Source organism: Acanthaster planci, linkage group LG14, assembly GCF_054643075.1.
Source record: "Acanthaster planci isolate LZ-2023a linkage group LG14, COTS_SCS, whole genome shotgun sequence".
NCBI classification, from domain to species: Eukaryota; Metazoa; Echinodermata; class Asteroidea; order Valvatida; family Acanthasteridae; genus Acanthaster; species Acanthaster planci.
The window spans coordinates 10,223,768-10,244,326 of record NC_141790.1 but is presented as its reverse complement, the minus strand read 5'-3'; the positions used below and the strand labels follow the sequence as shown (position 1 = coordinate 10,244,326).

Here is a 20,559-nt window from a genome sequence, read left to right as displayed (position 1 = left end):
GCTATTGCAAGTATACTATTGACATGTAAACGAAACAACGCCCTCATCGGTGACATTGTGCCATTTTTGCCATAAAAACTCATTATAAAGAGCAATGGCGTCTGTTAGTAGCTTCCCAGATTTCGCTGTAGTTTGCTCGTTTTTGGAGCGCTACGGCGAGCATCTTCAGCTGCCAGAGGTCTCCATCACGGACCTGGAGACAGCCATCGGCTATGCCCACTGTGGTAAGGCAAACAGCGGCGGCGCGTTTGCTGGAATCGTGGTTTTTATCACGATGTTTTTGTGGTGGCGAGTGCATCGCTAAATGGCGTGGTGACCATTGTGACTGTGTACTGCAGAAGCGTTGACTGCGTTTTATGGAAAAAACAATTAAGGTCGGCTTGCTATTCAAGAGAACTCATTTACTCATTCCAACTTTCTTGGTTCTGATTATAGAGAGTGTTTAATGGTTTCAATTAGGGCCTGTGCATAGGGCCTAAATAATATTAAACAAAGTGATAAAATTTATGATATACATGTAGGCTACTACATCATGTATTGTAGGCCTACAGGCTAGGCCTACGTACATGTAACTCAGTCGGTAACTGACAACGGATAGACATGATTGGGTTTCCACCATTTTTCCTCTGTGCAGGCAGGCTTAATCTTCTCCTGTTAAAAAACCAAATGTAGATTTAGCTGTTGTCTGGTTGCAGGGAATTTTTTGTTTATAATGGCAGCATGGAACCATTAGTGTAACTACTAAAGCACTTGAACAGTAAATTCGCCCTTCTTGACATGTCTTTACCATGCAGTTACGTGCCCTAGAAGTTAAGGCATACGTTTTAAGATCTGGCCCCCTGTTAGGACATCAGGGCCCACTCGCCCCCAGATTGGAGATGTGCTGTGGCCTGTGGACATAGGATTATCTTCTTATATTGCAGGAATATTTCACTTCTTAGTGATTTGTGGCTTTGGAGGATTTTTTCCCCAGGGAAATAAAGTCTGAATTTGCGCTCGGTCTGAATTCCATCTCCTCAAAATGGATTTGCATCGACGAGGCATGGAACCGGATAAAGATTGTGCTCAACATTATTTAGGAGTGCGGAGAAAAAAAGAAAGAAGAATACTGATGTTGATTCAAACTTGAACATTGTTTTGTGGAGTTCATGAACGGGCATGGAGTGCAACCCAGAAGGCAGATAAAACAGTCAGTTCTCTTCTTCCTTTCATCAGTTCCTCCACTGCTCAAGGACGTCATCATCAAGCTGATGAGGAAGACAAGGAAATCTTTCTCGTTGGAAAAGTGGCAACGCTACCTTGCCAAGGTATCTGATACATTATTTATGTCGATGCAACGCATGAACACATTTCTATGAGAAACAATGACACTTGAGTCTGGAACAGTGGCATGACTGGGAAGCAATTTTCTTAAAGGGGGGGAGCATGTTGAAATTGGGATGTACCCAGGGGAGGGGGTGCATGCGTCGGGTCTGAACATGTGTCTTCCCCCCCTCCCGACTTGCACCACTTGTTTTGGAGGTTAGAAATCAAGGTCAGAACAAGTCTGAAGGGTTGTCACTTGCATGCTCAACTCTAGCGCCCTCTGTGTACACCTGGAATGTAAATTCTGATGTTACTGTAAGAACGACAAAGTAAAGTAGCATTCTGATATCTGCAAACTGGATCCCTCGATATCTTTCTTTTACAGATGTGCCGAGAACGTTTCTCAGAAGTGGCAGCTTGGGAAGTAGAGAGGTTTGGCTTTGCAGCCAGCAAGCCCCAGATCAAGATTGCTGTGCTCAGGGTAAGTACATGCACCATTCTGAGTACGTGTACTCTAAACACGTGTGCTGCTCTCGACACCATTGAGCACTGCCCAGTTGCCCCTTACTTTTCAGATTTCAAGAATCGTGGTCTTGGAAATTTTTGTTTGAAGGTATTCATCTTAATGATATGTATAATTACAAGTATAACTTTCATTTCGAGGAAACAATTATTCCTGTGTATTCTACCTACATTTGATTACAGTGCATGCATGATTTATGGCACTAAAACACTAGATGTAGGTGCAAAGTCCGGGATTTTAGACTAACTAGGAGTCCTCTGCAGTTCCAAGTTGCCTTAACCACAAGACTTCTTACCCATTTTCCTGCACAGTTTCTCTGCGAGAGCCAGTTTGATGACAACTTAAAATTCAAGGCCATCGTGAATGAGGAGGACGCGGAGAAGATGCGGGCCGAGCCCGTGGGAAGGGATAAGATGGGCCTGGTCTACTGGTTCCACAAGGTGAGAGATGTCTGGGGAAATTCTTGGAAAATGTGGTTTAAATTGCAGCCCTTTCTGATCAGGGCCTGGGTCTGATTTCGTGGAGCTGCTTAAGCACCAAATTTGCTTAAGCGCGAGAAAACCTTACTCGATAAATTAGGTAACCAGCCAAAACTCCATGTGATGTATATTGTTTAGGGATTGTATTTAGCTGTCTTTTGGTTAGCATAACAATCAGTTTGAGCTGGTAAACTTTCTTATTTTTTTAATTAAGGTTTTTTCACGCTTAAGCAGATTTTGTGCTTAAGCAGCTCTATGAAATTGGCCCCAGCTGGATTGTAGTTTTCGCCTGGCCTCCAACCTATGGTGTCAGAGGTTCAAATCCCTCTCTTGCCAATAAGTGGATTGGGTATTCAGTCCCAACATGATGTTGTGGCTTTTCTCATATACATGCGTATGTAATCATCAGGTTTCCCTCTTGTCTCTAAAACTAGAAATTCCTGCCCTTTTTGGCCACTAATTGTGACCCACTCTACAGAAAGGGTAATAAGTCGCGCATTGCCAAAACACGTAATGGCCTGTTCTATTTGGAGAGGGCGAAATTTCATCAAAAACTTGATTTTGTGTTTTATCCTTTAACAGCTTCTATAATATTTATAATATTTTCAGAATTTGTGACTACAAACATGGATACTGATGAAAAAAGATGAAAATTGATCACTCAGTAGGAAATCCTATGTAGCGTTGTGTTTGTATGCTCTACACCTTATGAGCTTTTTCTCAAAAAGTGTTTTTAATGGCGAGCTGCGAAGCAAGTGCGAGCCTATGTAATACCGATTTCCATCTTTTGTCCATCTGGGAGGCCATCCGGCTGTCTGCCCTCAAATGTTAAAGTTTTTCCTTGCAGTTCCATAGGTGTTTAAATGTGCCATTGAGTGCTTGTTACCTCCTCTTGGAATTTCATCAGTATTTAAATAGTCTCATATGGCACTAATGCTTAGAAACTTATGAATTTAATGAAAAAATTATAAAAGTTGAATGTTAACATTTTGAGTTGTATTTTGTACTTGCCCTGTGAGGGGGAGGGGGCAGAGTAGGAGACTGATAGGATGATGGGGAGGGGGCGGAGTAGGAGATGGATAGGATGATGGGGAGGGGGCAGAGTAGGAGATGGATAGGATGATGGGGAGGGGGCAGAGTAGGAGATGGATAGGATGATGGGGAGGGGGTGGAGTAGGAGATGGATAGGATGATGGGGAGGGGGCAGAGTAGGAGATGGAGAGGATGATGGGGAGGGGGCAGAGTAGGAGATGGATAGGATGATGGGGAGGGGGCAGAGTAGGAGATGGATAGGATGATGGGAAGGGGGCAGAGTAGGAGATGGAGATGATGATGGGGAGGGGGCAGAGTAGGAGATGGAGAGGATGATGGGGAGGGGGCAGAGTAGGAGATGGAGAGGATGATGGGGAGGGGGCAGAGTAGGAGATGGATAGGATGATGGGGAGGGGGCAGAGTAGGAGATGGATAGGATGATGGGGAGGGGGTAGAGTAGGAGATGGATAGGATGATGGGGAGGGATGGAGTAGGAGATGGATAGGATGATGGGGAGGGGCAGAGTAGGAGATGGAGAGGATGATGGGGAGGGGGCAGAGTAGGAGATGGATAGGATGATGGGGAGGGGGCAGAGTAGGAGATGGATAGGATGATGGGGAGGGGGCAGAGTAGGAGATGGATAGGATGATGGGAAGGGGTAGAGTAGGAGACGGATAGGATGATGGGGAGGGGGAAGAGTAGGAGATGGATAGGATGATGGGGAGGGATGGAGTAGGAGATGGATAGGATGATGGGGAGGGGGTAGAGTAGGAGATGGATAGGATGATGGGGAGGGGGTGGAGTAGGAGATGGATAGGATGATGGGGAGGGGGCAGAGTAGGAGATGGAGAGGATGATGGGGAGGGGGCAGAGTAGGAGATGGATAGGATGATGGGGAGGGGGCAGAGTAGGAGATGGATAGGATGATGGGGAGGGGGCAGAGTAGGAGATGGATAGGATGATGGGGAGGGGTGGAGTAGGAGATGGATAGGATGATGGGGAGGGGGCAGAGTAGGAGATGGATAGGATGATGGGGAGGGGGCAGAGTAGGAGATGGATAGGATGATGGGGAGGGGTGGAGTAGGAGATGGATAGGATGATGGGGAGGGGGAAGAGTAGGAGATGGATAGGATGATGGGGAGGGATGGAGTAGGAGATGGATAGGATGATGGGGAGGGGGTAGAGTAGGAGATGGATAGGATGATGGGGAGGGGGCAGAGTAGGAGATGGATAGGATGATGGGGAGGGGGTAGAGTAGGAGATGGATAGGATGATGGGGAGGGGTGGAGTAGGAAATGGATAGGATGATGGGGAGGGGGCAGAGTAGGAGATGGATAGGATGATGGGGAGGGGTGGAGTAGGAGATGGATAGGATGATGGGGAGGGGGCAGAGTAGGAGATGGATAGGATGATGGGGAGGGGTGGAGTAGGAGATGGATAGGATGATGGGGAGGGGGCAGAGTAGGAGATGGATAGGATGATGGGGAGGGGGTAGAGTAGGAGATGGATAGGATGATGGGGAGGGGTGGAGTAGGAAATGGATAGGATGATGGGGAGGGGGCGAGTAGGAGATGGATAGGATGATGGGGAGGGGTGGAGTAGGAGATGGATAGGATGATGGGGAGGGGGCAGAGTAGGAGATGGATAGGATGATGGGGAGGGGTGGAGTAGGAGATGGATAGGATAATGGGGAGGGGGCGGGGTAGGAAATGAATAGGATGATGGGGAGGGGTGAGTAGGAAATGGATAGGATGATGGGGAGGGGGCAGAGTAGGAGATGGATAGGATGATGGGGAGGGATGGAGTAAGATATGGATAGGATGATGGGGAGGGGGTAGAGTAGGAGATGGATAGGATGATGGGGAGGGGTGGAGTAGGAGATGGATAGGATGATGGGGAGGGAAGGAGTAAGATATGGATAGGATGATGGGGAGGGAAGGAGTAAGATATGGATAGGATGATGGGGAGGGGGTAGAGTAGGAGATGGATAGGATGATGGGGAGGGGTGGAGTAGGAGATGGATAGGATGATGGGGAGGGAAGGAGTAAGATATGGATAGGATGATGGGGAGGGGGTGGAGTAGGAGATGGATAGGATGATGGGGAGGGGGCAGAGTAGGAGATGGATAGGATGATGGGGAGGGGGTAGAGTAGGAGATGGATAGGATGATGGGGAGGGGGTGGAGTAGGAGACTGATAGGATGATGGGGGCTGAGTAGAATATGGATGGAAAGATAAGGTGGATATGTGATTGGAGATAGATGGTATTAGGGATGGAGTCAAAGTAGACATGGTAGATATGGAATGATGCGTTATGGATGATGAGGGTAGAATTGTAGGGGATAGGATGATGGGGTTGGATACAAAGTGCAAAACTGTACTTTAGAGGAATTTTAATTATGCACCATCCTCCAAATCCACAAATGCACTGCTTATATAATCATCCAGGTTTAGTCTGACTGTACTGGACCCACATTCTATAGGCATTCCTCTTTCCTGTAAAGAAGTATGAAGCCTTTGTACCTGTATCTCCCTAGTTGGTAGTCTTTGTTGATTAACTTTTAAATGACAAGCTCCTTTCAACACACAGTCTGCACACAGCACTAACTAGGATTTTTCTCCTAGAGTACAATGAATTTTATTGTTAAGGTTCGATAAAATATCTTGCACATCTGTATTGCAGTCGTATATCAACCAATGTTGTAAAAGTTTTGATGAAGCTTGGTTAGTATTTTCTTGTTTAATTTAGTAACCATATAAGTTGAATGTCTCTTTCTTTCCTGTTATTACAGGAAAGAAATTCAAACCTATAACAAGCAGCGAGCCTTGGCGGCTTTGCCGCTCTAGTTGAATCTGAAAATGTTGATATACAAATGTCTATATATCTCTGGAACGCAGTGCAGTACAGCGATCATTCATGTATCAAATAGTAGCTTTTGATGTACAGAATCCAGCCATATCAAAAACTCATAACCTAATTTGGCGACTTATAACCCATTTTTTGAGAGCTGGTCACAATTTTCTTTAACCATTTAAGCTACAGTGACTTTTATGAAGAATCCCGAACCCTTGAAAACCTGCACACACATGAAGCTGTGGGTTTCTGCTCAATGAAGTATTTTCAAAGGATGTAGGAAGGTTCATTTCGAGATGTGAACGGCTTAGGGTTAAGGTACTGCACTTAACTCCCCTTTTTTAACTTCCCTCCCAATTTTGGCAGGATGAAGATGTGAACATTCGTATTTACCGTGAAGAACAAGACGACCAGGACAGCTCCACTTGGGAAATGATCTCAAAGTGAGTCCAACTGCAAGATAGATTGAAAAGTTAGGAGGGTAAAAGATGTTGATCCCTACAGAATCATTTCCAACAGCAGTGAAGAGAAGAATCTGTGTCAGGTGTAAACATCAAGTGCCCTACCCTACAAGTACCCTAAGGTTGACACTTAATGCATGGCAGGCCACCCCAGTACAAAGCAAACAGTTTACAGAAACCAATTATCAATTATGAATATTCACGAAGCAATATTCATGATATCGAATGCAAATGCTTTGTCTGCCAGCGATCGGGACCAGATGGAGAACCTAATCAGAGCCCTACGGAGTGGCACCAATGTCGTGGCTGGCCAAGGGAAGGAGGAAGACACGGAGTCGACTGCCGGCTCAGACACCAGTTCCAACAAGACCGATGCCAAGAGCAGTAAGGAACAGACGACCAATGACCATGGTAACGTAGGAGCCCCCCAACAGTAGCTAAAATGCTGCTCACTCTTCAGTTTCGAGCTAAGTAGTACAAATCTGAAAGAGCAAAAGACAGTAAAGCAGTCTTTGTGAACGCACAGACACGAATGGATATTTTTTGGACTGGCATCACCACCCTTTCCTGATTTAAATACATGTAACTGGTTTTTCTAGTAGATTGGTCTTGGGGCAGCATTCACCAATGTTGATTCTACGTTTCAAACGCTCCCTTATATTTCTACCCCATCGTGTCTGTAGATTACTTCTTCATGGACACATTTAAGATCTTAGAAGGTATTAATCTTACCCCTAACTTACCTTCTGTTCTGTTTCATCAAACTCTTTGTTTTGCTGTGTTTTGAAGTATTCTGGACTGTTCAGCTCCGCCACTAGTGCTTCGTAAAAGTTGGTGACAAAACTTGATGTTAAGTTCAAAGGAAACGGAATTGGTTTTTACTAAACAGCGTTAAATTTTGTAGCTTCAGGAAGCTACCATAAGAGTGTGATATAAAGCAGTTAAGATGTTATATTTCTGTCGTCCAGAGTCTGTGAACACCAAACAACAGAAGCAGTCAAATGACCAAGATGACAAAGAATCAGTTGAGAAGATGGAAGAAAGTAGAGATGCGCCTGTGCAGCATCCTGTAGACGTCAAAGTTGAAAAGAGGACAGTAGGTCAAGATCAGGCTAGAGTTGTCGAAGACACAAAGGAGAATGTTGCCATCAAAACTGAAATTTTAGAGGAGCAAGAAACTAAGCCAGTTCCCAAAGATGAACCAAATCAGACACCAGCCGATGCTGGCAAGGATGAAGAAACAAAGCCAGTTCCCAAAGATGAACCAAATCAGACACCAGCCGATGCTGGCAGGGAGGAAGAAACAAAGCCAGTTCCCAAAGATGAACCAAATCAGGCACCAGCCGATGCTTGCAAGGAGAAAGAAACTAAGCCAGTTCCCAAAGATGAACCAAATCAGGCACCAGCCGATGCTTGCAAGGAGAAAGAAACTAAGCCAGTTCCCAAAGATGAACCAAATCAGACACCAGCCGATGCTTGCAAGGAGGAAGAAACTAAGCCAGTTCCCAAAGATGAACCAAAGCAGACACCAGCCGATGCTTGCAAGGAGGAAGAAACTAAGCCAGTTCCCAAAGATGAACCAAATCAGGCACCAGCCGATGCTTGCAAGGAGAAAGAAACTAAGCCAGTTCCCAAAGATGAACCAAATCAGACACCAGCTGATGCTGCCAAGCTTAAGACAGAAAATCAGGTTGTGTTACCACCAAAAATAGAGGAGGAAGGAGATGCAGTAAAGGAAGTGAAGGAAGACACAACAGTCAGTGACGAAAAAGAGAGCTTGAAAGATATTGCGCAGACCTCGCCTAAGAATGAATGGAGGGAAGAGAAAGAAACAATCGATGGAAATTGTAAGGATGCCAAGACTGGAGAGACTGATACATCAGAGAAATCTGAAATGGATGGCAGCAAGGAGGAAGAAGGAGATAAAGAAGGGTCAAAAGAGGATGATGGAGTACAATGCAGTAAGGAGAGAAGTGAAAAGCAGATGATGGAAGAATACGGCAGTGAGGGTTTAGAGGAGGATACAAAGTCTAAACTAAACCTTCCCGAAGATGGTGGCAAACAAGCAACCAAACCAGAGAGCAAGGAGGAGCAAGTTGTCAAGGACTCGGAGGAGGGAGAAAGGGCAGGTGGTGATGAGAAGCCGACGGAGGAAAAGGAGAAGACGGAAGTGAAGGCCAAGCCTGTCGGCAGGCCCAAGAAGGTCGGCAAGAAGCGCAAGAAAAAAAGTGCCCGGAGCCGGTTCACGCCCCGCCGGAATGCCTCCCGCAAGGCGGCCGCCAAGATTGAGGAGGAGATGAAGGAGGAGGTTGAGGAGGAGGAGGAGGAGAAAGAAGATTGTGGGCCAGCTGGAGAGGATGACAGCCCCTGCTGCAAATGTGGAATGTATAACCATCCGGAATGGGTAAGGCCAGTTCCAAAATGCACATTCATGCAATATACAACTGAAGAAAATGTGGAACAACCTGTAAAAAGCATCCAAGGGTTTCAAACGTTTGGCAAGATGTAGTTCCTTCACTTTCCTCAAACCTACAAGATCCTGCAAAACTGTTTGTGGGATTTTGAAAGATCAGATGATGGTATGAGTCCCTGTTTTCATTTCAGATACTCCTGTGTGACAAGTGTGACTCGGGTTACCACACGGCATGTCTACGGCCCCCTCTAATGATCATACCTGAGGGCAACTGGTACTGTCCCAATTGTGAGCATGTAAGTTGCTGACGTCACCCTACTTTTTGACATCAAATTTTAACATCAATTGTAGAAGTCACCCTTGACTCCACGAGTGCTTTTGCTCCTTAGACACAGTGCATCACACTTCTTACATCATGTGGTCTCGACTTTGATAAAATTCAAAGGGATATCAAAAATTGCTGTTGATTGTATTTTCTCAGGAGAAGCTTGTTGACAAGCTGGCAGAGATGCTGACGGAAGTTGACGCTAGTCTGAAGAAAAAGGAAAGAAAACGGAAACGAAAGGATGGCTCGGCACTCTGGGCGCTCACCGATATATGCATGCACAACATCCTCCCTGATGTGAGTGGCTCAACAACTGTAAATACTCGAACTCACTTGAATGTTGTTCTGAATACTTCAGATCCTTTTGATCACACGTCAGTTACTTGTCATATCACCAATGAGGGTGTCAAAAATGTCAGAAGTGTCAAATCTGTCCAAAATGTCACATTTATGGGCCCTTCAAATCTTTGAGAAACTTGGAAGGGAATCCAACAGGTCAACCATTTCCAAGACCAAACAGTTCCTATCCTCCCAACCACTATGGTATCCAACAGTGGCTTTGTTCATTGGGGTTAGATACTATTGTCTCAGGATTGTCAGTTGTGCCGCTCCACTTGACTGTCCAATCCAACAGGTGCCACAGATCTGTACATCTGCAGCCCAATTGTACTCTGGCAGGCATAGGTTAAGAAATGTAATGCAGTATGTCAGGCATGTCCTGTTACTCCACAAATCTAAACTGCATGACTTTTTGGGGTTGACCTGTTTAGGAGATGGTCAAAGTTAGGAAGCAAAGGCACGCTGTGGCCCTACGTCACACCTCGTCCACCTTCCGCCAGGGATTGAGGAGTCCCAGTGACGACTCGCGTTCCAGGCACCACCGACGAAAGCACCGCCACCACCACCATCATCACCACCGGCAACAAGAGCAAGGGCAGCAGCAGCATCATAGACGATCGCGCCGAGACCGTTCCCGGGACCGTGACCGGGCGTGGCGCTGGCGGGAGCAGAGCCTACGGGATCGCAACTTCATCAACGACAACGAGGATGACGAGGACAACGAGGGCCAAGAAGGAGAAGAGGAGTTTGAGATGGTCCAGCGACGCTCCCGCCGTGCCCGGAAGGAGATCAGCTACAAGTTTGAGGACTTTGAAACGGCCATCAACTCGGCCATTCAAGAGGAAGTTGTGGAACACAAGAAAGGTAAAACACCACACCACACTGGTGGAACTCCAGTCCAAGGCTAACCTCAAATATGCCAGATTCGTTCCATCTTTTGAGGGACTTCAAATCCTCATTGCCCGTATCCCAAATCTTTTTTTCAAAGCATATTGCAACTTGTTGCAGATGCAAATTACATTGACTGAAGCAGGATTTGAACAAGTGACCTGTGGAAAGCTGTTCTAGCACTCCACCGACTGAACGATATGGTCCAGTATTAGGAATCCTCCAAATATCTTCGTTCAGGATTGCCAATCCGAATCCACAAGCTTGTATGCCATATCCAGGCTTAAAGTCATGATTTAAGCAACAATAGCAATATTGGACAAATAAGAGCAAGTAAAGGGGGATGAGTCAAAGAGGGACAGCATTTGACGTACAAGTCGTCAAATAAACCATGCAAGGAAAGTTAGTAGGTGCTCACATGATAATTATGAAAATGGACAAATGAAAATTGTTTTGTGATATTGCCTTTAGTTTTTCATAATCCAAACCTCAAATTCCTACACACCTTGTCTGCGCAGCCGTCAAGGAGTACCAGGCCACCCGCCCAATCAGCCGCGGCAAGGATATCTCCACCATCGAGGGCCTGAAGGAGAGCAGCGAGGATGAGGCCAAGGAGCGGAGGTCGAGGCGGAAGAGCAAGAGGCGGCTGGGAGACCTGGACGCCACCAGCGAGGAGGAGGAGGACGTCAGCGACGACTTTCAGATGGACAGGTCAGTTCCGAGTCGGGAAGACTCATTTTCTCCCCGCAGATCTTAGCTTTGTGTCTGTCTTTAGCTGCAGGAATTGACTGCCCTGCGTTGAGATCCTTATTAAGCTTTGTTACAAGCTATGGCATTATCCAAGTATTTCAAAGGGAAGCCAAGGCTTGGACAATGCTCTGTGTGTTCCATCAATAAACATTTGAAACTTTGCTTGGAACTGGACATGAAGTCAGACACACAGACTTAGATTTGGCACAATGGCAAAAAGTATTTTCTGAAGTATTTTTGCAGTTGAAGCCCAGTAGGAACGAATGCAATGGACAGTGGGCGTTTGTGATTCCCAGACCACTAGAGGGCTTGAACAAACTCCCCCCCCCAAAAAAAGACAAAGAGAATGGAAAAATGCCCCAACCCGACTTATAAACTAACGTAATTTTATTTGTCATTGAAAGCCTTTTTCTCTTTCCATGTCCTTTCGAAAGTCAAATTTACAAGTTCTAAATCCCAAAAGTTAAAAAAAAACTTTGTTTCCCACTAAAAATATTTTACCCAGGCCCCGGCCGACGCCCTCTATTGTCCACCAAAAAATTCAATGGTTTCTTTCACTTTGTACATGTATAAAATTGCATCTCTGTTGTTGGTCACCAACTAAAATATTAATACACTGTATACTTTACGTGCGCGTTCTCTCGCAACAGCGACCACTCCGTGCAGGTTACATCACTTCGACAGACACTTCGACAGTGGTGATGAGTCTGCTTGCCCCGTTGTTACATTTTATTCATTTTCTGGCTTGTTCTTTTCAATTACAGTACGGGGTGTATCAAAAACTTTAAATGGTCACTGTGGCAAAGCTACACATTTTCTAGCAGAAACCTTGCTTTCATCCCAAAGTTGAGAACAAATACTTTCCAATGATACCTCATTCATGATTTTACCACTACGCATCACTGAGCACCAATGTGTTGACATTTAGGTGCATATTTGGGGATGGCTCACTTTCAGGTCAATGAAATCAACATTGCCTCTTTCATAATTGGTTTGGGTGTGAGTGGACATGTCTTTGGTGATTATTTAACCGTCCTTGGATAAAAACCTGAGTGCTTGGACAGACAGTCTGCACTAGTAAGCAGGAGGTCATGGGTTCGAGTCCCACCAGAGTACGCTTGTGATTTTTCACAAGCCTTTGGGGGCATACACTGACTATACAGTGTTAAAATACACGTCAGGCGGGGCAAAAATTCAAAATTACTTCGATAAACATGTTTAAAATTTTTTGAAAGTAAATTTGTTAGCCAACAACAGAAGTACGATTGACAAATGGTACACAAGTGGGACAATCCTTTTCACTTAAGACAAGGATGTTGGGGACAACAGTAAGTCCCGAGGCCCCCCGTATTAAGGAAAGTCGACTGTAAAAAGAATACATGTGCATGACACGTATCTGCAATGATCTAAACTTAAATAAAAGAAACTTATAATTCACATCAAAATTGATTATAAGGATTTTTTATCATTTATAAATAGTGTGTATTCAGTTTCCCTATATAGTTTTTTCACATCCTAATTCATAACAAGTTAGTTATAGAGGTTGCGTTAGCACCAGGTACAAATATCTCTTTCTGAGCATGTGTGGTTCAGAAAAGAATCAGAGGATACTTGACGTTAACATGACCCCCTGTTAATTCATAATATATACATAGAATCCCTGTAGTGTTGTGATTCAGATCATTATGGGAATAAAATGGTATCCCCTATTTACTAACGTACGTTTCTTCCAGTGACGCTGCCAGCGACCAGGACTATGAAGAAGAAGTGGAGGAGGAAGCCGACGAGGACAGCTACGTCAGCGAGGCGAGCGACTACTTGGATGCGCCGCGGCGGAAACGCTCCAGGGGCTACTCCAAGTGGAGCAGCCTGCCCAAGAGGCGCAGCGAGCGTCGGCGTAAGCGGGTACGGTACCGAGACTACTCAGAGGAGGAAGACTTTGAGTCAGGTGGGTTCTGGCAGTTTCACATGCCAAAGTGTCAGCATCGCTCATTTTTGTCTCCGCAGCTGAGCCTCGGTATCTCAATAATTGACCAGTGGCGGACAGGAACCTGTGACATCTGGATCACTCTGCCACTGTGGCGCCCTGGTGGCCTTTGGTTTGAGACACTTTCTTCGCACAACTGAGATTTGATAAGTTAAGGTCTTGTATTGTTAGTGGAAGTAGAATGTGTTTCAAAACAAATCCACCAACTGGTAGCAGTGTTGAAGTCAAGACCATCAGAAGGCCAATCACATGACCAGAAACAAGGCCGAACACAAAACCAGACACAAGACCATCACAAGGCTGATCACAAGGCCAGACACAAGGCAGAATACAAGACCAGGCACAGGACCATCACAAGGCCAATCACAAGGCAGGACACAAGGCAGAACACACAGGGCCATCACAAAGCCAATCACATGACTAGACACAACGCAGAACACAAGACTAGACACAGGACCTTCACAAGGCCAATCACAAGGCCAGACACAAGGCAGAACACAAGACTAGAGGCAAGACTATCACAAGGCCTATCACAAGACCAGACAAAAGTCTGAACACAAGACCATCACAAGGCCAATCTCAAGGCCGAACGCAAGACCAGTCACAAGTAAGAGATTGAACAGTGACAAAGGAATGCTTTTGCTGAAGTTCCTTTGAATAGCTTGTCACTTGGTATCAGACTGGAGATCCTATGTTGGTGTTGTGTGGTCTTATGATGGTCTTAAGAGGTGTTCGTTGTAATGATGATTGGCAGTCTTCCACTTTGACCTTAACCCTCCCAGACTTTTGAATATACATCTGGAGGTCTAGAGCCTAGCCTTCAAATTCAGAATATGTATTTGTTTAAAGGTCTGTAGTTTTACGGGAACCAGTTTTCCGTCTAGGGTTTGGACTGCATGTTGTGATTCATGGCATATTTTGTGGTTCCTGTTACAACCAGCAGAAAGTGAACAGTACAGTGAATACAGTGACGAGAGTGAAAGTAAGTCAAGGAGGAGAAAGCAAGCCAGGCCCAGACGGGATTCCTCAGAAGAGGGCCAATCAGATTACAGCTCGTATCAGTCGGACCAATCAGGGAGTGCGAACAGACGGTCAAAGAACAAGCGCCGACTAGAGTCCGAATCAGAGTCTTCGGAGAACGCTGGCTATGTTCGGAAGCGCAAATTCCGGTTAGAGAGCGACGAAGAGGACGAAACCGAAGACATTGCTGATAAAAAGTCAGTCAGGAAGGATGATTCACCTAGTTCAGAGGAGGAGGGTCAGGAGAGCGGACCTGTTGTGAGGAAAAAGACGGCCCCGGTGGCTCATCACAAAAGGAAAAAGTACACGGAAGACAGCGATTACAGTCCCAGTGAAGCTGGGGGGAGGCGATCAAGGTATTCATCAAAACAAGTGGATTATCGGAAGATGGCTGCAGAGAGCGATTCCGAGGAAGAGGAGGATTATGAAGAAGAAGAAGAGGAGGAAGAAGAAGATGATGACAATGATGACGATTATGATGATAATGAGGGAGAAAGCGAGATTGAGACGTATGCCAAAACTAAAGAAGTCCAGGGAACAGATCGGAACAAAGCCTTTGTCGAGACGGAAAAAGACTCCAACAAAGAGAACGAGCAGGCAGAGCAGCTTTCCAAGCAGCAGGTGGATTCCGAGGAGGCTCGAGCGAAGGACCCTGTTAGGAGGGCAGAGGATTTCCCCAGCAAGTCGGCCGTCGCCCCACCCGTCAGCAACGGCACGACGCTGAATGGAGGCTGCAGCGGAACGATTGTCAACGGCAACGGCTCCTCGGGAAACGGGGAGGGCATCTCGACGGGTGAGGATGAGGATGACCTCCTGGGCGTGACGGACCTTGTGGAGTACGTCACTCAAGATGTATAAAGGGTCTGTTACATCATGTTCATTTCCATCCGAGTAAACCATTTTTTTATTGTGTACCTTTCAAGGAAACATCAGTGGGTGAGGTAGTTCTTTTTCACCTGTTTTACACCTGTTCGCTTTTACACCTCTTAATTTCTCTACGTGCATGTAGCCTAGACGTGCTTCTACATCCACCTAAAATGATGCTCTTCAAACTGATGTAACGCGTCATTTTAGTGGTACATGTATTAACCTGATGTGTGCCATATTCGTCCTGTTTTGAATGCGGATACATCCCTACGGCCGGGGATGCCAGGGTGTGTAACATCTGGAAATGTATTGTGTAAACTAGGATGTTCAGGGTACGGTACTCAAAACGGGTGAGGAAGGGGTAAAGGGTGGGTCGTTATCTTTGTGGGTACAAAAGTTACAGCCTTGAGCCTTGACCACCTCAGATCCACTGTATCCACCAGCAGACCAGGAGATTTAGGGGGAAATTTACCGGGTCAAAGCTCGCGCCCAGCCGCAGTTACCGTCGATTGGCAAACCTTCATTTTAACATTGGATCCCATGCAGTGATGGATCTTTCAAGTTCAGTGAAGATAACATGTATATTAACAAAGGTAAAAAAAAATGCTGAATTGGAGCAATCAAAGCTACAAATCTGAAAGCCACCGTAAAATTTTACAGCACGCCGTGTGAGTACAGCACACAGTACATTGTACATGTTCACATCCAGTGGGACTCTGCAGTATATCGTAATGTGCTGAATATTCAGTATTATGCAAATGCCAGAGCTGAATGTTTCAAAGTAAATTCCAGAGGAATTAGGTGACTGCTTAATCATGCTCTTCAATCAACTTGCCGTTCTCTCATTAAGGCAAAGGTTACTACTGTCCTTGTAATTTATAGAATTTCCCATGAATTTCTTGTCACAGTTCTCAAGAAATTGGCATTTTTTCAACCTTGTGATTCAACATGGCAATCGCTGCTTAGAAATTTAGAATACTGTGGTTATATTTGGATCGTCATCCGTCCCGAACAGTCCTGAATTCCAGTTTCAGTATTTTTTCAGTCACTGCAAGGGATAAGGATCGAAACAAACCACCTTTTATTTTGTAAAAGATAATGGGCCGATAAAATGGTTTTCCACCCATAGAAGTTAATTCGAAGAGTTTTATAGTAAACGCACAAAACTCTCTACTCTGACCCGCTCGAACAACAACCATGACGCAGACACTTTTTCTCCACGGTACACCAAAGACCAAAATATTCAATCCATTTGGAATTCTGTGATGACGCTGGTGGGTTGCAGTAGAGGTCATTTCCTTCTCACAGCGGTATCCAATAGTCATGTTCCTACTGACCGGGAAATCAACAGTCAGTAAATCCTGTTTTGTAAAGGCCTTCATTCAGTTACTAATGCAGCCCATGCGTCATGTGCATGTACTCTCAGGTTCCCTAACAAGGTCAAAGGGTCATGTAGAACATGTACCTGATAGTACACCTTCCTTTTCGCTGCCGCTTCACCTACATGTAGGTGCAACCTTTGCCAGGCAGAGGTTACTAAACTGCCGCTGCACAGAACAAAATAATTCACGGAAATGTGAATAAAATACCTCTACGTTTCAAGGCAGTATGCTATGGCGTGTATTCGATAACACACTGAGCAGCCGAAAGCGGTGTCGACACGGCACACAAAGACACGTAGAAGAATACTCTTTAGAAAATACGCTTAGCTTATGTCACGTTTCGTCTGGAGACTTTTGCCAAGTACGGTCATTTTTTGGGGGGCGAAGTAGACTAGACGGCCATACAGAATGGCGCCAGGTGTTCGTGAATGAAAGGAAGGTCTGCAAAGCGAGAAGAGGTGTGCGCGGTCTTGCATTTGGAGAACTGCACTGTCACGAAGTACAGATCCTGTAAATGCCGGATGCTGTTTAAAATTCGGTGAAATTCCCACTTCAGATTCAAGCTCTCCCGTTGTTTTGGAAAATTCAGCCTCGAGCTTCCGGGAAATAATCTAGTACTAGCACAAACAACGCCCACCCACGCTTTTCTTTGGTTTGTACAAATGTAATCTTCTGTCATCAATATTTGAATTCAGTACCAAAGGGATGTAATAATGCGTTTCATAATTCATGACAGGGTTTTTTTTAAATGTAGTACATGTACCACGGTCAAGGCTCAACTCTCATGCATTTTAGCGTGGACCCAGAATTTGTGATCCAGTGGTCACGTTTGGATCTTTATGCTGGAAGGTGAACGGCGCGAAGTCTGGGGAAAGCACTTCATTTGTTACCTTTCTGTCAAAGAACACGAAAACGGGTGTGGGTGCACAGCTTTTGTCTTTCTTAACGTGTGAACGTCGGCAGCAAGCAACCGTTGGTTACACGTGTATTATTTTACCTGTACGGGAATCTTCGATGTACGTATTTATTAAGTACAGTAGGTTCGAATGTGGGCAGTTAATGTTGGATGTTAATCAGAATGGAGGTTCGTCACACAGTTTTTATAGACTTTAATAAAGTCTGACATACGACACAAGCAGGAGCTCGGGTACAATAGGAAATCAGCCCCATAGTATTTACTTTCCGCCAGAATTTAGAGAACAATATCGTCGACGGTGAATGCATGCGCTAGCTGCCACGCCGTAAAGGTCGCCTGTAAATGTTGTTCGCGGAAACAAAGAACAGTCCCCCTTTTGCCCGTCATGTGCGACTGGGTTTTGTTCGCGTGGGGCCTAGGCATGGATACGGAACCAAACGTTGCAACCCATCGAAAAATACCCGAGAAATCCCAAATTGGTATTTACCACGCAATGCGGTGTTGCCGCTGGTGAATGTTGATGTCAAATCGTTTGACAGAAACCGTCTGTAAATTTTTGTTGGTCCTTCCCAGACACGGCAGATGTGAATGGTTCTGTTTTCTAGTTGGGTATTTCGTCATTCGCCCGGGTATTGACGGTGCTGGAAGGCAGGAGAAACACATTCATTCAGTATGCGTACTGTCAGCCACAGTGTGAGTCAATTTGGAGTCTAAACCGTGGGCGTGGTCAGGATATTTGCCAAGTTGGGGGGGGGGGCAAAGCACTCATCGGCAATTTACTGATAAACAGTAACATTGGGAGGCGGTCAGTTCTGAGGGTGTTTTGTGGTTTTGTTTAATTTGTTTTCCAAGCACTGGTGATTTCAACACACCGAGAAATTTGTACTCTTTTTCCTATTTTATATTGTTCAGTGTTTGTGGTCACCCATCGCGACAACAATGGCCCAAACATGATTCAGCTAAAACTTGTGAAAGGAGACTTGCACCCAGTCTCTGACTTGCACGACTGCAGGGCGCACCTGCGTGACCCAAAGCGACCTCTCTGTTGACTTATTACAATAAACCACTAGTGAATGGTTCGAAAAAAAGTTTAATAGGGAAGCCCATTGAGTACATTATTACTAGTGACAGCTGCCAGTGTCACAAGCATTTTGAAGTTTTCTTAAACAAAAATACTGTCTTCATTCCGACAACTATCTTTAAGTAGGGTTTTTACATGTAGCAGGAAAAATGACTATTTTAACTTAACAAATTTGTCCTTAATATTTTCCCCATGCGGCACTTCCTCATCATGTACATGATCACTTTCAATCCGGGCATTTCACTATAGTGCGCCACCAAGAGTTTGTAACGCGTTGGCCAATCACTGTGCGTGTTTGGAAACGATGGAGAGATTTGGCGCATTGTGATTGGCCAACGCGTTGCAAAGTCTTGGAGGCGCACTATTGCGACTCTCACGTGTTCAATTCTTTGTTGTCCCAAAAAATGGAAATTCTTCTTGTTCGCTTTACATACACATTCATGACGCATCGGCATAATATAACACCACAGTATGCATCCCTATTTGTGACCCAGCCTTCAAATTGAGTCACAAGTCCCCGGAGCAACCTTTTGAGTGGAAGACCTTTGAGAGAATCGTGCCCGTGCAAATTGATAGGAACCCTCAACATTTTTCGCCCATTATTGCTGTCCATTTTTCATCAGGACGCCCCGAATTCGTGATACATCGAAACAAAGAACCCACTTTGATCTCTCTCGTGCAAACTAGAATAAAATCAGATATCAAAAATATGGCCTGAAGACTCATCTTGTGGGATCAGGTCACGCTTTGGTCTGGTGGCAGTGTGATTTGCCTCCATTTTGTGGAGGATGGAGGAGGTGTGGCCACGCCCACCATTGGGTGTGATTCTGGGAGCTGCTACACCCGGTATACGCAGAAATGCCAAGTGCTGCAGCCACGATCCCGTGTGTTGCGCATTTCTTGTGGCTGGTTCTCATCGGAATTTATTCTTATTTATTAAGCGGTAATATTTGTGTACTACACAGTTAACAGCTCATTAATGTTAATACCCGACGGAAATGAAATAGAATGCACCACCAAACACTTTTTATAACAGAGTTGGACATATTTAGCTGTATCGTCACATTGTATCAAGGGCTAGGGAATGAATATCCTATGAAATCCGGTTTAGATTCCATGGGAAAAATTGAAACTGCTGCTATTGCAGTCCGGATTCCGCGTTTACACCGCTTTTGTGCTTCACACTGTGCTTGTGCCCCTTTTGGTTCAACCTTGATCCTTATTTAAAGTGATGAATTTAGCTCAACAGCCGAGAATTGTAATTCCACAGTGATTTGGTTTCGTATGCTCCTGTGTTCGTCGTTTGTTGTGTTAATAGGCCCATAGTCTGACAGTTATGGCGTCACTGTAGATCTGTTCTCGTAGCATCTTCGTGTACATAGATGTATGAATACCATGTGTACCGTTACTATCTGAATAAACCGTAATCTTGATCTCGATTGACACGTAGTAGTGTGCATCCGTCGTTCTTGATTTTGGAAGTTATCGTTTAATTGAATGAATGGAAACGTGTCCTCGAAAGGCTATTACCCGGCCCCGGAACACCGGCTTAGTCCCCTCCTGCCTTCCAATGTACGCGGTCGACGGTTATACTACCGAGGACCTCTTGCGTCCCTTCTTTTCTTCCAGTTGTAGACAAACGAACGGCCTGTTTGCTTCGATCAATGACCCTATAAGCTGGTAAGCGCTCTCCTCTAGGCGGGTTCTGGTGTCGACCCGGATCCGATCGAGTGAGACAAACAGGCCCTAAATCCCGTGCGCCAATTTGGCCCCCCCCCGTCACACGTATTCATGTTTGCCACTCTTTTGCAATGTCACTACCATCGTTTTTGTCGTCGTGCTTGGCAAACCATGGCTGGCCCTGAGAATAAAAAATTATGTATTTCTTCAAAAAAATTTAACACCTTCACTAGACGACTTCCCTATTCCGTCAACACT

General features: G+C 45.3%; 1 protein-coding gene across 2 annotated transcripts; it reads left to right on the top strand.

The window, feature by feature from the left end:
• Window positions 1–66: 66 nt before the first annotated feature.
• On the top strand, window positions 67–20,070 carry LOC147796841 (uncharacterized). Of its 2 annotated transcripts, none has more exons than XM_087145318.1 (13): window positions 67–224; window positions 1,216–1,307; window positions 1,691–1,786; window positions 2,140–2,268; window positions 6,559–6,635; window positions 6,901–7,037; window positions 7,622–9,057; window positions 9,258–9,362; window positions 9,548–9,688; window positions 10,162–10,594; window positions 11,137–11,329; window positions 13,102–13,316; window positions 14,299–20,070. In XM_087145318.1, the coding sequence occupies exons 1-13, from the start codon at window positions 95–97 to the stop codon at window positions 15,231–15,233; spliced, it is 4,119 nt and encodes a 1,372-aa protein (XP_087001444.1). In that variant the 5' UTR covers window positions 67–94; the 3' UTR covers window positions 15,234–20,070. The 2 variants fall into 2 exon arrangements, with proteins under 2 accessions (XP_087001444.1, XP_087001443.1); XM_087145317.1 differs by having other exon boundaries at window positions 6,901–7,064.
• The last annotated feature ends 489 nt before the right edge of the window (window positions 20,071–20,559 follow it).

Coding starts and splice junctions, on each gene's coding strand:
- LOC147796841 (XM_087145317.1), top strand. CDS start 95: ATGGCGTCTGTTAGTAGCTTCCCAGATTTCGCTGTAGTTTGCTCGTTT. Junction 1,308..1,690: donor GGCAACGCTACCTTGCCAAG/GTATCTGATACA, acceptor TTTCTTTTACAG/ATGTGCCGAGAACGTTTCTC. Junction 9,058..9,257: donor TGTATAACCATCCGGAATGG/GTAAGGCCAGTT, acceptor TTTTCATTTCAG/ATACTCCTGTGTGACAAGTG.